Genomic DNA, 16272 nt, shown 5'->3' on the forward strand with positions numbered 1-16272 from the left:
AGAGAGGAGCATAAGGGATGGTCCCCGCTTACTTTCCATACACATTTATGTACTACTCGACTGCAAAAACTGCAGCGGGCGCAGGAAGGGGATGGGGAAGGGGAAAGAGCCAAGGAGCGGCAACAACAAACCGAGACTAGCCACAAATCAATCAGCCGACAGGGAAACACCCTACACAGCGAAAAAATATGGGCGATCAACAGTTTTTTTAATCGCTGATCCATTTAATGCATTTATTCAACTTTAAATTATGCCAATATATAAGTCAAAATGTTTTTGTCTTTATGAAACAATTGCTCCCATCTACCTATATTTCAATTATAATTATTGCAATTTAATTTGGTCAAATAACTTTTTTAGTATTCCAAAAGGATTAATAACTTTATATACTGATTTTAAAGATAGATTCGATTTTATAATGGAGTCCTACTTTGGCTTTCAAGCAATAGAATTTCACTGCCGTTTTTCTCAGTGCGCATTTAAACTCAATTACCGGAGATCCTTACTACCAAAGAATAGGGTTAGACCAGTCCTTCCCCTAAAAGCCTCGAAATGTATCTAAAATCGAATATGCCTTGGGCCGCAGCTACTCAAATTCAATTTCGAAAAATTCGTCCTTTTTGGCCGGAGTGGTAATGGTGGTTGATGTTCCCGCCGCCGCCTGATCCTGGGAAGGGCATGTTAAGGGTGAACCGGCCGCACTCACACACACACACAAACACGTGTGTACATATAAAGCGGCCAGACGGACGTACAGACAGCGGCGGGAAGCACAGTTAGACTGGATGGCAGACGATTCAGCAGCGGCAGAGGGCGGTGGTCGCCGTCGCAGTCGACGCCGGCGTACGCACACACACTTATGCAAATGCACTAGCACATAGGCAGGCACATCCTGCGATGCATACACACACATACACATGCATATCGGCTACTTAACCTACAGAACAAAGGAGGATACAGAAAAAATGAAACGTAAGGAAGTCAGGCTGGGAAGGATAAGCCTGCGCAAGGCGCGCAAAGGACACGCGCAAACACAGCCACACTCACCCACACACCCACGCACCCACACACACACACACTCTCAAGACTAATTTAATCCTCTGGCTCAGTTGAATTCAGTTCCAGTTCCCTCGGCAACCGAACCGCCCCGCTCAGACGAATTATACGAGAGTCCGGAAATGGGAAAACTACAGGATACAACCAACCCACACCAGCACACACACACACTGATTCTCTCACTCGTGCACTCACACACACACACATACGCACGCACGAAAGCCGCTTAACGTTACGTTAGTTACTTTACGCTGCGCATTTAGCGGCATGTAAATGACGTTATTACGCCCTAAACGCCTTACGTCGTCGCCGGTTACGTGAATTACATCGGTTTTCTTTGAAATAATGCCCTCCTGCAGCTGTGTGTGTGTGCGTCGACGTTACCTCGTATCTTACTTTCAATGTCATCAAAAAGGGCTGAAGAAAGATATTTCTGCATTTGAATCGTATCACAGCCAGCTTTGATGGGCATTGCAATGAGCAGCGATAGCAAAGTGTGACCCGTGACCTATGACCCCGCTGGATGCGAATGCAGAAAGGCAGTTCGCGAATTGGGTATAACGATTGGATGCTAAGCCAACAAGTGTTCGTGATCCAAGCCATAGTTCTTACGTAACTCCTCAAAGGGTTGTGAAATGTCGACTATTATCTACTCATATCACAGCCATTTTGATGAGTTTCGTGCGAATCTGGTCAGCGGATCGAAAAACATATTTCATAACCGACTGAACCGCGTCTTTCTTATACCATGTCGTTAAAATGTTTGTGAACTTATGTATTCGCAATCATATCACAGCCATTTTGACGAGTTTGGGTAAAGAAATCTCAACATTAAGCGGATGCATCCTGCAGTTGTCGACGACGCCCAATAACCATCTGAAAATTTGGAGAAGGAATAAGAATACACAAAGGTTTTAGATTTTTGGTTTTTTTGTTGTTTTTTTTTTTTGTAGTTTTTGTTTTTATTTAAATTTATAATAATTGTTATTTTTATATTCTTTTTTTTTCATTTAAGGAAACTTGAAGGTTTACAAAACAAAACAGACCACAACAGATGCTTCTAGATCATACGAAATATAACCAAACCGATTTATGACGGGCAAAGAAGTAATACGGATTGTTCTTGTTAATTTCTGATTAATTCGGGGACAACGGAGGCACTAAAACCCAAAGGAAGCCTGACTCAAGCTCTTGCTCTCACATTAGCTTTTGCCTGTAAAGCTAGCAAGGAAATCTCTCCGAGAAACATCAAAACAACAATCATTTATATATCGATGTCATTACATTTCTGGTAAATGCTGGCGAAAGATGTGTAAAAAGAGGCGGAGAAGTGGCAACAAAATTAAATTTAAACAAAAATTAATTAGTTCTACCGAATTTCGAAAAGTAAACGAATAAATTTGAAGCTCTCTAAAATCTCACATTCGTTTTTCATTTCCCTCAGGGCAAGCAAAGAACTTCCATCCAGTTGGCAGCTTCGATCAGCGAGATCAGCTCCTTCCGAACCGAGTTCACATTATATGCTAAGTAAGTTTACAATCGGAATGCTAGATGAAGCGGTGCCCTTTCCTTGCGCTGGTGGAAAAACTAACTTGGAATGATGACTTGGGTTTCTGGTGTCCGTCGCTGTCGCTTTGCTTCTGGGGTTTGTCTTCGTGTTGGTTGGTTGGTTGGGTGTGGGTGTGTGTGTTGGGCGTGCAAGTCTGGGCTTTTGGCTTTTTTTTGGGGAGGGGTTTGGGAAGGAAGCGTGTGTGTCGGTCGGGGTGTGCCGGTCGATTGCCAAAGCGCATAAAACTATAGATAGCGGGAGCGCAGAAGTGCATCAAATTATTATGTTTAAAACAATTTTACAAAATTTCGCTCTTATTATCCTTAACTCGACGTCTTTCGCATCTTCAAATCCCTAGGTTTTTGATTCTACTTCATTTGCGTTTCGGTTTTACAATGTAATTGTATCAATTTGGTAGCCAATCGGGTTTTGGAATTTTCGCCTCGACTTACAGGACTTGTGCGGGGCAGGAAACGCTTCCTACAAACGCTCATTGTTCTCGTATTATAATTGATTCGACAGTTGCTTTTAGCTTTCTAAATTATTTTGTTTTTTCTTATTTTTGCATTTGCTTTCTTATACGTTTTGGTGTTTTCAGTGATTGTTTGTTTGTTTTTTGTTTGTTTTGTTTCTTTATGTTTTGCTGTTGTTGTGTTTGGCTTCCGTGCGCTGTAGAAGTCTTGCGATTTCAAAAAATTTACTAGTTTCCTTTTGTTTTAATTGTATTTTATAATTTCCTAGTTGTTGTTGTTGTTGGTGTTTTCGGTCTGTGAGAGATGTGCTACAGGATGGGCCGCTCGTGCACATGGAATAAGGATGTGGCTGGATGTGTGAATTGTGGGCGAAAATCGCTTGGAGCGACAACGAAAGCCGCGCGTTTACTCAAAAGTTTGATGAGAATACGGATGCGGATGCTGATGCAGGTGCAGATTCAGATGCGGATGCGGGTGTGGTTAAGGTGAGTGCTTCATGTTGCGTGTTGTGTCTGTATATGTGTAACTGTTGCTTGATGACGGCTGCCCGCAGCGTAGCTCCCACTCGCTACGGCGACATTAACAAGGAGGGGCCGCCTGTTCCCCCAGCCTTCCAGCTCGCCACCTTCCCGTGCGCCATTCCCCAGCTGGCGATGTCTCACTGCGGCTGATGCTGCTGCATCACGATCTGATACTGTTGTTGATTCTGCTGCGGATGCTGCGGCGTCGGCGGCGGGAAATAGTGATTGGCTAAGAGCGATTGGGGGTGCACGCACATCAGCTGGTAAGTGGTTGCCTGTGTGGGCGGCGTGAACGCCGGTTGTGGTCCCCCGCCGGCGGGGGATGGCTGTGGCGGCGGATGGAACTGCTGGTGCGGCTGGCCCGGCGACGGTGTGGTCGACTGTGGCGTCTGGGCCACGAACTGCAACTGTTGCGGCTGGTCCGGGTACACGCGCATCTGCATCGGCGCGTACGTATGCGATTGGAATTGTTGCTGGTGTGGTGCATGGCCGTACTGGATGAATTGCGGTATCGGGCCGGCTGTTATCAACGGCTGACCCGTGGCCGCGGATGCCGATACGTGCATCTGCGATGCGGCCATTGGAGCTGCAAGAGATCAGATAATATTATTAGCGCACAATTTCCACATGACAGTTAAATAATAATTCATCACATTTGTTCTTTTATATATGAAAATAAAATGCTTGATTATAGGAAGCTTGGACTTACGGTAATTACTACGACGTAGGCGCGGTGGCTGTCCGGCCTGTGGGTGTGTCTGAGGCGGGAATGGATGCGGTGGCACCACGTAGATCTGCTGGCTGGCCGCCGGCGGTACATGTCCTCCCGTGGTTGTGTAAATATTCGTCATGGGCACAGGCGTCTGTGGGGTGTGCGGGCGTGATGGATTCGGGGTGCTGGGCCCACGGGGTGTAAATGGCTTGGCTGATGGGTTGAGCACATGCTTCTTAACCACCGGTGTGGATCCCGTGGCACCTCCAGCAGTGGCGGCCGTTCCTGTAGGCACCGTTGCGGAATTGCTCGTCGGAGTGGGTGCTGCCGGCGTGGTTTTCTCAGATCCAGCACTGGCAATGACCCCTGCTGTAGGCGTACTGGCTATGCCAGTAGGTGTGGTGGTGTTGCTGCTAGGTGCCGGCGAGACTTCAGGTTTGGGCGTGGCAATCTGCTGTGTCTGCTGTTGCTGCACCACCGGCATGGGTTGTGGCGGAGGCTGCTCCAGCAGAACCGGCGAAGTAACAACTACGGGTGAAGTCTGTGGCGGCGGCATTGTATGGTAAATTGGCAACGGCTGTTGTGATGGATCCTGAAGCAGCTGTGGCGGCGGCTGCTGCACTTGTGGCTGCGACTGGTGCTGCTTCTGCACGTGCTGATGCTGGGTCTCCACCAATTGCTGCTGCTGGGCCTTTTGTTGCATGTGATGCGGCACATGTTGCTGCTGTGGAGGCGGCGCCTGCTGAGGCTGCTGCTGAGGCACATAGTGTGGCTGTGATAGGGCCGCTTGGTGCAGGTGCGTCTGCGGCACTTGGTGCAGGACCACGTGCTGCTGTTGTTGCTGCTGCTGCTGTTGCGGTGGCGAGGCAGATTGCTGCAACGCTCGCTGTTGCTGCTGCTGCACTTGCTGCTGCTGCTGTTGCTGCTGCTGCTGCTGGGGCGGAGAAGTGTTGCTCGGGGCCAGTTGGAAGTCCTGGCCAAACTGCCGCAGTTCCTGCATTTGGTTATCGCGTGTGCGCACCTGACGCGCTGGTTGCGAGTTTTGCCCTTGTAGCTGCATGTTCTGATGCTGCTGTTGCTGCGGCGGCTGTTGTTGCTGCTGCTGTTGCTGCTGTGGCCCGGCCGTCTGCAGTGGCGGCGAGTTGCTATTTTGCCCGGGATGGCTTCCATGGGAGCCGTGAACGGGCTTACTCAGCGACTGGGGTTCACCTCCGTAGTTCAGCGACGAGTTGCTCTGAGAGCCCTGGTATTGGCGCATCTGGCGCTGTGGCAGCGGCTTGTTGGTATTGACATTCGAATCGCCATTTAGCTTATTTGCGCCGCCCATGTGAGATTGGTTGCGGTACTGAGAAGACCTGTAAACGTACGAATGTTAACATTTGGTAGCTAGATTAAAGGAGACTTATAATTTACCCATGCATAATTTGCGAGTTACCCTGGTAGGAGTATTGACTCGGCATGCCCATCGACGGCTGGTAGCCGCCCTTGTTCTGGCCCACAGAGTTGCCGCTGCCGCCCTGCGACACGGAAACGTTGCTGCCACCTGTAGGCACATTGTTGCGCATCACCTTGCCGCCCTGGGGCACCGTCTTGCGCTTTACCATCGAACCACCGCTATACTTGCTGGACGAGTCCGCGGGCGCGTTTGTTGAGGGGGCCGGACCCACGCCCTTCAGGCCGCCGGCCAGCATAAGTGCTGCCGTCGACTGCGTGGAGCCGCCTTGGCCCGACCCGCCGCCACTTTGCATCATCAGGCTGCCATCGCCACGAGTGTCACGATCGCGTCCGCTGCCCTGCGAGGACATGCCAACATGCGATAGCTGCGGTCCGGTGATACTGCGCGTCTGTTTTGTGATGTAGCGGTCGCTACTCATGGTCTCCCTCAACTGGAAATCACCAGCGCCACGGGGCTTGTTACCGCGATCGCGATCACGGTCCCTGTCCCGCTCCTCGCGCTCCCTATCCCGATCGTTGCGTTCGCGGTCGCCACGATCTCCGCGTTGATCCTGCTCCGTCGACGGACGCTCCACGGCCGCGAAGAGCGCCTCCTCGTCACCATTCTCCAAGTCCAGACGGTCACGGCACGTCGGATTATTTTCGATCTCGGCAGCCAGCTTTTCGGCCTTGGCTTCGGCCTCTTTGAATTCCAGGGAATCACCCTTGTCCAGCGGTACCGTGTACGAAGCCAGAGAATCATCAAATGTGGAGGTCACACCGAACGTGTTCTCATTCTTGCGGAACATCTCGTTGGGATCCCAGCCGTTGGCGGCACTATCCAATTCTATGTCAATGTCGCCATTAGCGCCAGAATCCCATGGTTCCAATTCCTTCTCGTCCGGACGCGCACCTACAAATTGGAGACTAATGAGTACGTGTTCACAAATTGAATTAGGAAGGACCTTACCGTTGCACTTGTCAGAAATGGCGCCATCCGTCTGAAAAGCGCCTGCGGTGGCGTATTGCGAGTCAAAGTCCTTGGCCACGATGGTCACCACGGTGTCGGCCGGGAATATAATGTGTTTTGGCACCTTGCCCTCCTCCGGCAGATTCTTGGACTTAATGCACGCCGGTAGCTCCAGTGCGATGTCAAAATTGCCCGAGAATGTGCGGAATACTCCCTCGTAGATATTGCCCGACCGCAGGCGCACCTCCACCACGCTGCCCACCAGCGCCGTGGCCGAGTGCATGAAAAACGTGTTGTTGTAGACGCCCTGCGCCGCTGGACGCACTGCTCCGCCTCCGTTCCCGCCTCCTGCAGTTGCCTTGTTGTTAGCGGGCCTTAGGCTGTTATCGTTGGAGTTGTATCTGCGAATAGCCAGAAGAGACAGGTTAAATCTTTCGCTTGCGTTGCACTTGGAAGGCAGTAGACCGACTGAAAATGGAAATTCGATTTCATTCAGCTACGGTGGCGATATCGATTCGTTCGCCAACTCTGACTTGACCCAGCATTCCGCAACCCCCGTGAACAGCCGTGCCAGTTTTGCGTTATGTTTGTGCACTTTAGCTCATCTTATTTAGTACAAGCAAGAGCTACTCTATGGCTGTTTAAACAAAGACTTTTCGGGGAATCCCCTGGTTGCAAAGTTTAAGCAAAGACGTTTGGGATTCCAGTGTCAAAGCTATAGTCATTAATTTTTGATTTGAGTTGCCTGCCCCAGTCGAGCAATTTATAATGGTCAAATTTGAATACATTGGTTTTGAATAATGTGGCTAGCCTACATTAAGTCAATCAACGTGGATAGTTATTTGTCATTAGTGAAATGAAGAGCATAGGATATTTACCAGTAATTAAAACTTTTAAGAACAATTTAAGACATACTGTCATATTCATTTCGCGACAGTAATCAGTTAAATGTGGCCCCTTTGGCCAGCTCCGCCCCGGTCGGAACTCGTATTCGACTCATGGACGCTTTTCGGGGTGTTTTGGCATTGGTTGCGTGCGGCCAGGATCGACGACCGTGAAATGCGCAACGCAACGCACAATGAACCCGCGGCGGCAGTGGATGTGATTGTGGGTGTGGGACAGGGGCGGCGTTTGGGCCGGGGGCTGTGGCGTTGGCGATGGTGCTGGCTGAACGAAACCAATTGGAGAAGGGGGGCGCTTGAGCAGTAGCTGATTCACGGAGCGTGCACTGTGCACATTTTGGTGAATGAAAACAAATAATTGATTGCGCCCAAGAGTGAATCATGCGTGAGGTGAGGTAAGGTGCAGGCAGGCAGGCGAGCAGCCGAGCAGTTGGGGAAACGAATCCGGGAAATAGGCTGCGACGGAGGCAAACTTAAAATGCAAGTGTGCATGGCCGAGTGGCGAATAAATATGCATAGACGTCAGGCGAAAAACAAGAGCGAGGTGGCATATCGTTCGTTCGGTCAGCAAATTGTAAAGTGACCCAAATTTCGGACCCACGTTGGAGGCTCTCGGGCCTGCTCAGGGGGTTGCGGCGGCCGTTTAGAAGGGGTTCGAAGTGTGCCAAAGAACGATACGAAACTCAGCGCAGCCGCCGCACGTCACAGCAACTGAAAACGTATAACTAAAAACTGAAAACGGCAAGCGGCAAGTGGCAAACAGCAAACGCAAATCTGCAAAATGCTGACAATGCAAGAAATTGCAGTCGAAGAAGAGTAAAAAAATATAGTGCACTACGTGATACGTGAGCGAGTGTGCCGTGCATCACCGTGGGCACTACCTGCACGGGCCTCACAGTGGGCCTGATTCGCCAAAGCGCCATCCCAGGCCCACTGTGCCCACAAGCTTGAGGTTGTGATGTGCTGTTGTGTTGGTGCTGTGCACAATGAATAATGAACGCGCATTTCAAACAGTTTGCGGCATAAATATGACTGGACGAGGAAGACTCGTATGATAAGGCCAAAGTGAGTGGCCACTACAGTGATACCTCTTCAGCAATTCAGTACAGGCTATGATTTCTATGATTTCAACGATAGTCTTCACATTTAGTAACATTCTTTAGTGATTCGAATGATTAGAATTTCGGTGATTAAAATGTTACTTAAAAAAATGTGAAAATATTTTAAAGTGCTTAGTCATACTGATTTACAATACTGACACATTTCTACTTCATGACAATGCAATTTTGGAAACCCATGCTATTTTGTTCTTTCCATAACTGATTTATTCTGTTATAAGTCACAATCATACTGTCATTACGCTTGCAAACTTGCATTATGAATGATTTTTTGGCCATATGTAGATATGAAATAAACTTAACTTCTGATTCGTTTCTCAACTATTTCTTAAATACATATCTGCATAGCTTTTTTTCACAGATAAATTGATAAAACTGGCGGACGTGCCGATACTTATGCGCCGCACTGTGTGCGTCCGAATGCGGATGTGAATGTTGATGTGTGGCTGTGACTGTGTGCGCTGCAGTCATATTTCAATTGAAAATTTTAAGGGCGCAGCAGAAGGAGGAGGACAGGGGAGAGGAATGGGAAGGCTACGGCGAAGGGGGAGCGCCCCGTTGGGGGTTGGGGGCTATGGAACCCCCTGTCACTGGGGTGGCAATGCGACTCGTTGGTGCGACAAAACGGAAACCTTTAAACAAATTATGTTCTCTACACACATTTGGCCATTGTGAAAGGGAAATGTAAACAAAGCATAAAGTTCGATTCTTCAAACACAAACACACACACACGCTTGCACTCACTCACACACACACACACACACACACACACACACACAGGGCTCGCGATGGCCTATTATATAAGCGCCATTTGCATTCCAAAAAACAAAAAAAGCTTAAGAATGTTTTTCCATGAGATGCTGCAGTAGTAGGTACCATTCACGAGATTAAGAAAAAAAAATAATGTGAAAAAAGACGACACGAGACGCGCTTTCACCTTTTAAATTTTTTTAGTCAACCGGACCGGGAGAGAAAAGAGCTCTTTGTGGCGCTTTCGGTTGTCGCGGGTTTTCAATTTGTCAGGGCAACGGCGAACTGCAAACTGCGACGGCAAAAAGCAAAGGCAAAAGCAAACCAGCCCCAAATGCAGTGGTGTGCGTGTGTGCCCCCTTTGTTGTGTGGCATGGCGCTCTGCTGCTGACTCTGGTGCCTCTCCGTGCTCGGCTCCCCTGCAGCACCCTGCTCAAATGATGCCCCTGCGCTATCGCCCCTGGTTTTTGCCAGTGCAGCTGGGTGCTGGTCAAGCTGCTTCTTCTTACCTTGAGATGCCGCCGCTGGCACCGCCGCCAGTGGGTCGGGTTTTCCGCTTGCTATTGTTGTTCATAATAACGTCGATTGGATGTGGATCGCCAATTGCCAATTGCCAACCGCCGATTGCCGATGTGGTCGGTTTGTGTCCGATTGCCGGGAGGCCAGAAGGAGCAGTCCGAGTACCAGTTGACCACCAGGACACTTTTTTTTAGCAGTCGTTCAAACCTGGCGTTTTTGCTTCTTTTCTCTTGTTTCCTCTTTCGCCCGTTTCTGCTGTGCTGCTTGCTTCGGCTGCTTCTTTTTGCTTCGGCCGATTTTCCCCGGATTTAACAACTTTCCGATCGGAGGATCCTGCTGCGATGGTCGCGGATGGGCGGGCGAGGCGTGTTCTAGCCAAGATGTGATATTTCGGCGCCGTCTAGCACTGTTACTTGGCTGCTATAAACGCTTTTGTTGCTAATTTTATTTTTTCCCTGCGTACTGTAGCGATAACGAGCAAGGTTGCTTGACGAGTTGCTTTCCGCAGTCGATACTTTTTTGCACATCCCTAGCGCACATCGACGGCGTATTTGGCAAATCGGTGAAAAAAAATAGAGGAAATGCAACAACGGAACGGCACGACGAGCTGCAGCGACTGGGCGGCGGTAGTGGTAAACGGCGAATTTTGTTGCGTCTAAAGATTATTTTGCTAATTTATTAACTTCAATCTGAACGGGGGTGCGTATGTGCAGCCACAGTGTTCGGTATCGAATGGTTATCGCCTGCGCACTCGATTTGACAACGCCAGACGGGGTTGCCTATCGATTGTTCTCGCACTATCGCCTGCTCAAAAACAGTGTTGCACACAGTCGTTAGGGCGCGCAATTTGAACTGCTTGTGGTTTGTTTTCAATCGCAACGGTATTAAACAAATATTTGCTCCAAATCTAGTTCACAAATACAAGCGAATCTATTAATAGCCCGGAGCTATCGTCTGTGTCCCAGTAGGTGGAAAACATCCGCATATTTACCCAATGTCCAGATAGGCGGCCCGAGACGACCTTGTATGTCAAGAAATTCCTTTTTCCGAGAAAGCTGCCACCGCTTAATCATTTCAAAGTCAACCGCAAATCCACTCTTCGCCGACATATGTCGTTTGTATCTCCGCTCCAGCATGAGATATAATACTAATTACGATGCTATCTGGTGTACAGCCCAACAGGGTCGCCATATACAAAAGCCGTAAATCTGTCCGGTCCACACGCCAGGCGGAGGGTCTTTGTAACGCCTGATAGAATCGTTAGCACCTACTGAAATTCCCAGCCTGAGATTTAAAAACTCGCTACTAAGATACTTGGAAAGACATTGTAGGCTATACTGTATCTCTCATTTATCGCAGATACTGATTATTACGATCTTATAATATAAGGCACTATAATAACAATTATGAAGAAGATCATTTATATTTATAACTTTATTCTAATAATATTAGTATTAATATAAAATTGAAGTGGAATTACATACGTAGGGCATACAAATTCCGAATATATATGTTTATGCTTCATTTAAGAATGACTGTCACAAGGTGTCACAGCTTATGCTAAGATATATATTTGGCTGATTAATTTGTGATCTTTTGATTTGTCTAACCCAATATTCAAATATTGGTCCATCGTTTATCGATCGAGGTGAGTGGAATGCCACTTTGGTGGCAGTCAAAGGTGGAAAATTACTTGGAGTCCACACGACAGACAGCCCAGTGGGATGGAGATTAATGATCGGGGATGGGTGGGTGCCGCCCAGATAGCATACCCCATTGCTTTGTAGCGATATCGCAGTAGTTACTGCCACCGGTGCCGTTGACATTTCCAGTTATATATTCGTTTGTTCACGCTCCGGCCGGCGGATTCAAATGCGAGCGCCCAACCCTCCGCAATGTTTGCTCGCCCATCCGCCTGCCTAATGGGCGTTAAGTGTACCATTGTTGTGCGCTGATCTCCGGCTGGAAATAAAAGCGCACCGTGTTTGTCGCCTTTTTCTTGACTCTTTTTATTTTTCGTGTTTATCAGAAAAATATGCTCCAGCCCACTTATTTATCACTCAAGAATTCGTTTATTCAGCAGTTTTCATTAGATTGCGAAGCGGTGCACTTGGCTCACCCACGAGAAAAGGATAATCAGTACTTAATGAACCAGAGCTCCATTGCCCGAATGTCCTTCGATTAATAATATTTAAAGTCCAAACGGATACGTGCATAATGTCGATTGTTAAGAAGTTGTCCTTCGATGGTAAGGATAAAAGCCTTCGGTGTGCAATATGTTGTGAAAAGTGGAATCCTAATCAGCGAAGCAAGGATAAAACGATTTGATAATCCAAGTGCAATAACCTTATAATATAAAAGGATTAAAAAATCAATCTATTCCACTATTTTAAACACTATTTTAGCTGAAGTTCTTTGAACTGTTTATGTGTCTCACTATATAGCAATAGTATCGTGATCTTTTTACAACCGTTCCATTTACACAACTTGGCCAATTTTACTACCGCCATATATGCCACCCGCCGATCTGCCGCCTTAATTAGCAGCGGAAAACAGGTGGAGATATATAGTCGATATAGTCGCCACAAGATGTTAAAAGTTTTGGCCTGAGGTTACGAATTAGCATTCATTTTGGGTTTTCGTAAACGCCGTCATGAACGATAAGACCAGTTCATAAAAAATATTTAACTTGCCAATCTGTCGACCGCAAATATTAACATTTGCTGAAAAAACATTTTGGATTAACCATGTAATTATGTGCACATTACATAAATATGATTATGATTATAAAGAACACATCAAGTAATCATCTGCAAATGGAAAATTTATTATCAACTCAATTGATTTGGGCAAACTTTTAGTATTAACTTCGTAACGACAAAACACTCAATACGTAACCGATTTTCGCAGGTGTACTTATTCATGTGAAACGTAACACCCATGCTCAATGGTTTGCACTATCCATTTAGATCCGTAGACGGAAAGATGACTAATCTGGATGCACTAATCAAATTGCTTTCTATCTGAATGGCACCCAATGTGCTAATTATCCGTTTACTTCCAGTGAATTTGCACTAAAAAAAATCACCCATTTAATATTGTCTCTATTCAGGTTTCGCTTTGTTTACCTTTATAAAAATAAGTGGGTAACAAATGATTTTTAATGCGATTTACATAAAGAGCGATGGCGGAAGACACATATAACAGGTTTTAAGACTCGCATGTATATATGTGCATATATATCCGAACAATTAGGTGTTATATGAACGTACTGGCTCTCCAATAGAGTTCCTCAATATGAGAAAAGAATCTCAGTTATTTAAACAAATTACCGGGAACACAGTCCGAGTTGAGAATACTCAAACATATGTGCTTAATTACGACTTCACACAATTAAAGTTTTGCTCGTTTTTTTTTTTAATTTTCGCTGGGCTGTCGGCTCGGCTCGGCAGCGAACAAGCTGGACTGGGAAGTTCGTTCGTTGTTTTTTTATTATTATTAAAATGCTAAAAAATCCCCTGACAAAATCAAACAATTTCGGCTGGCAGAGCGATTGTACCTGACCATTGGCGAAACGGAAAATCAGTACACAATGCGTTGGCCGCGAAAGCACACGTTCGGCTTGTGGCCCAAGGGAAATGGTCGGAATCGCAGTAGTGGAGGAGCCACTGGAGGGCAAACCCAGGCCATTGTGGCCACCATTTACGATCGTAGGAGCCACGGATTAGCTGTTCTCAACACGACATCGTACTAAGTAGTCTGTCTGCTTTCCGTTTTTTCCACTTTTCAGCTGGCTGCGAGGAGAAGGAGAAGTACACGGCCCAGAATGGCGATGATTACTATGGCCAGGCGCAGACCGTCGACCTGGACGTGGCCAGCAAGTACTCCAAACCCAAGGAGGCCCATTGGCTGGTGCGGCGCATATTCTTCCTCAGCTGGATTACAAGTTACGATCGGGAGCAGGCGTTCGCCGATTTGATTGCTGGCATCACCTTGGGCCTGACAATAATACCACAAAGTATTGCGTATGCCGCGCTGGCAGGACTCTCCTCTGAGTACGGCCTGTACTCCGCCTTCATTGGCTCCATCATCTATGTTTTCTTTGGGACGATACCACAGGTGTCCATTGGACCCACTAGTCTGATGGCCATTCTCACCCTGCAATTCTGCGCCGACAAGCCGGTGCAGGTGGTCATCGTGCTGGCCTTCCTCGCCGGCTTGGTGGAACTGGCCATGGGTGTGTTCCAGCTTGGATTCATCGTTAGCTTCATACCAGCTCCGGTGACCAAGGCTTTTACATCGGGCACCGCGCTGATCGTCGTCTTTGCCCAGATCAAGAATCTCTTGGGTGTTCGCATGAAGGGATTCCCCTCGATCGGTGACTTTTTCACCAATATCCGACCCACGGATGCCGCCATGGGAATCTCGTGCATGGTTGTGCTACTTTTTCTGCGGGTAAGTTAAATATAACGTATATAATTAACATAAATGACCCATAACCATATTGTATGCAAGGCTTCAAAATAACCCGAAATAAATTATTTATTAGCTTATCAAATAATTGGACAGTGGCTAACTGCTGAAACCTGACTTTAAACTGCTGCCTCAAGTCACGTTTTCAAAAAATCGAACCAAGTGGATTAGATATTTGATAATCAAGCATTCATACATCACATGTGCTAATAATTGTTCTACTTTTTTCTGCTAGCTGCTGTCGCAAGTGAATTTCAAGCAGGACACGCCAGTTACGCGTCGCCTGAAGAAGATCCTGTGGTACATTAGTATATCCCGCAATGCCCTGGTTGTCTTCTTCACTGGCCTTTTGGTTTTCATCTGGGTGAAGAAGAGCTCCATTGAGGCGGTGCCCTTTGCGCTTTCCTCAAAGGTTTCCTCGGCCATGCCCACAATCAAGTTGCCGCCCTTCGCCTTCGAGTATCAGAATCGCACCTATGTCTTCACGGATATCCTGCATGAGCTGGGCAGCGGAATTGTTGTGGTGCCAATTGTGGCGGTTTTGGCCAATGTGGCCATTGCCAAAGCCTTCGGTGCGTATACGTAATATAGGGCGTAAGTGCAGTTTGTCTATAAGGATTTTCTCTCCCTTATCAGTTAAGGATGGCAATCTGGATGCCTCGCAGGAGATGCTTACTTTGGGTCTGTGCAACATAGCCGGCTCCTTCTTCAGTGCCATGCCCACCTGCGGAGCCTTCACCCGCTCGGCGGTGAGTCAGGCATCTGGAGTACGAACGCCCATGGCTGGCATCTACACGGGATTGATAGTGCTTTCCGCATTGAGCATCCTGACCCCCTACTTCCAGTACATTCCGAAGGCTTCCCTATCGGCAGTTTTAATAGCAGCAGTCATCTTTATGGTGCGTATATACATTCTAATCATCTTAATGTATCTTATTATATACTTTTTGTTTCAAACAGATTGATCTTGCTCCAGTTAAGGAGCTTTGGCAGACCAACAAGAAGGACTTCTTCAGCTGGGTGGGCAGTTTCATCATCTGTTTGGTGGCTGGCGTGGAGTTGGGTCTGCTCTTTGGCATTGTTTTGAGCATGGTGTTTATATTGCTGCGCTTGGGTAACCCCAAATTTGAGGTCACCCTTAAACAGGTATGTTTTAAAGTTAAATAGATAACATTGATTTAATATTTGACCTTGCTCCCTAGCATGAATCCACTTACTATGTGCACATTGTGCCCCAATCGGATGTCTATTACACAGGCGTCGATGCACTGCGGTCTGAGTTGCGAGGAGCCTGCAGATTGTATCAAAATGATTTCCCAGTGGTTCTCGATTGCGCACGCTTCATGCAGTTCGATGCCACCTTCAGTGAGATGCTAATTTCGGTGGCCAAGGAGATGGCCAGCCACGATGTCCTGCTGATCCTGCAGAACATGAGCCTCAAAGTGCAGCAGATGCTGCCTGTGATGGGCAATGTGCGGTTCTGCCAGGAGGATAGCCAGCTTTCGAGTCATCTGCAGCTGGAAAAGGAGGCACCTGTTTTGGAGGCCAAGCTGTAGCCAAGTTCCTATCTGACGTCGGTTCGTTCCAGTCTGTTTGATCCGGTTATGAGCGAACGTCACGGCATTTTTATCTCCGGACCTGTTACCGCTTGACGTTCGCACGCAAATTGCGTAATTAGGCAGCAGCAGTTAGTTAAGTACTTAGATTTAGGTGTTTAGTTAGCGACTTTGTAAATACTTGTGTGCATTATAAAAATACAGTACTCCCCTACGAATCTGTCCAGATAAAATGAAGC

The 16272-nt window shown here is 47.4% G+C and overlaps 2 protein-coding genes across 4 annotated transcripts; one reads left to right on the forward strand and one right to left on the reverse strand.

The window, feature by feature from the left end:
- Window positions 1-2780: 2780 nt before the first annotated feature.
- Window positions 2781-10729, reverse strand: LOC6606254 (ataxin-2 homolog). 2 transcript variants are annotated; one of them, XM_002031023.2, is made up of 5 exons: window positions 9995-10729; window positions 6716-7116; window positions 5725-6658; window positions 4309-5666; window positions 2781-4185 (listed from the first exon to the last, which is right to left on the reverse strand). In XM_002031023.2, exons 1-5 carry the CDS (start codon window positions 10057-10059, stop codon window positions 3737-3739), a joined length of 3207 nt encoding a protein of 1068 aa, XP_002031059.1. In that variant the 5' UTR covers window positions 10060-10729; the 3' UTR covers window positions 2781-3736. The 2 variants fall into 2 exon arrangements, with proteins under 2 accessions (XP_002031059.1, XP_032576687.1); XM_032720796.1 differs by lacking the exon at window positions 9995-10729 and adding an exon at window positions 9673-9770.
- Window positions 10730-12103: 1374 nt separating this feature from the next.
- Window positions 12104-16270, forward strand: LOC6606255 (sodium-independent sulfate anion transporter). 2 transcript variants are annotated; one of them, XM_032721607.1, is made up of 6 exons: window positions 12104-12252; window positions 13795-14459; window positions 14713-15049; window positions 15114-15376; window positions 15438-15623; window positions 15680-16270. In XM_032721607.1, the coding sequence occupies exons 1-6, from the start codon at window positions 12222-12224 to the stop codon at window positions 16031-16033; spliced, it is 1836 nt and encodes a 611-aa protein (XP_032577498.1). In that variant the 5' UTR covers window positions 12104-12221; the 3' UTR covers window positions 16034-16270. The 2 variants fall into 2 exon arrangements, with proteins under 2 accessions (XP_032577498.1, XP_032577497.1); XM_032721606.1 differs by lacking the exon at window positions 12104-12252 and adding an exon at window positions 13550-13714.
- Window positions 16271-16272: the final 2 nt, after the last annotated feature.

This window comes from Drosophila sechellia, chromosome 3R, assembly GCF_004382195.2.
Source record: "Drosophila sechellia strain sech25 chromosome 3R, ASM438219v1, whole genome shotgun sequence".
NCBI classification, from domain to species: Eukaryota; Metazoa; Arthropoda; class Insecta; order Diptera; family Drosophilidae; genus Drosophila; species Drosophila sechellia.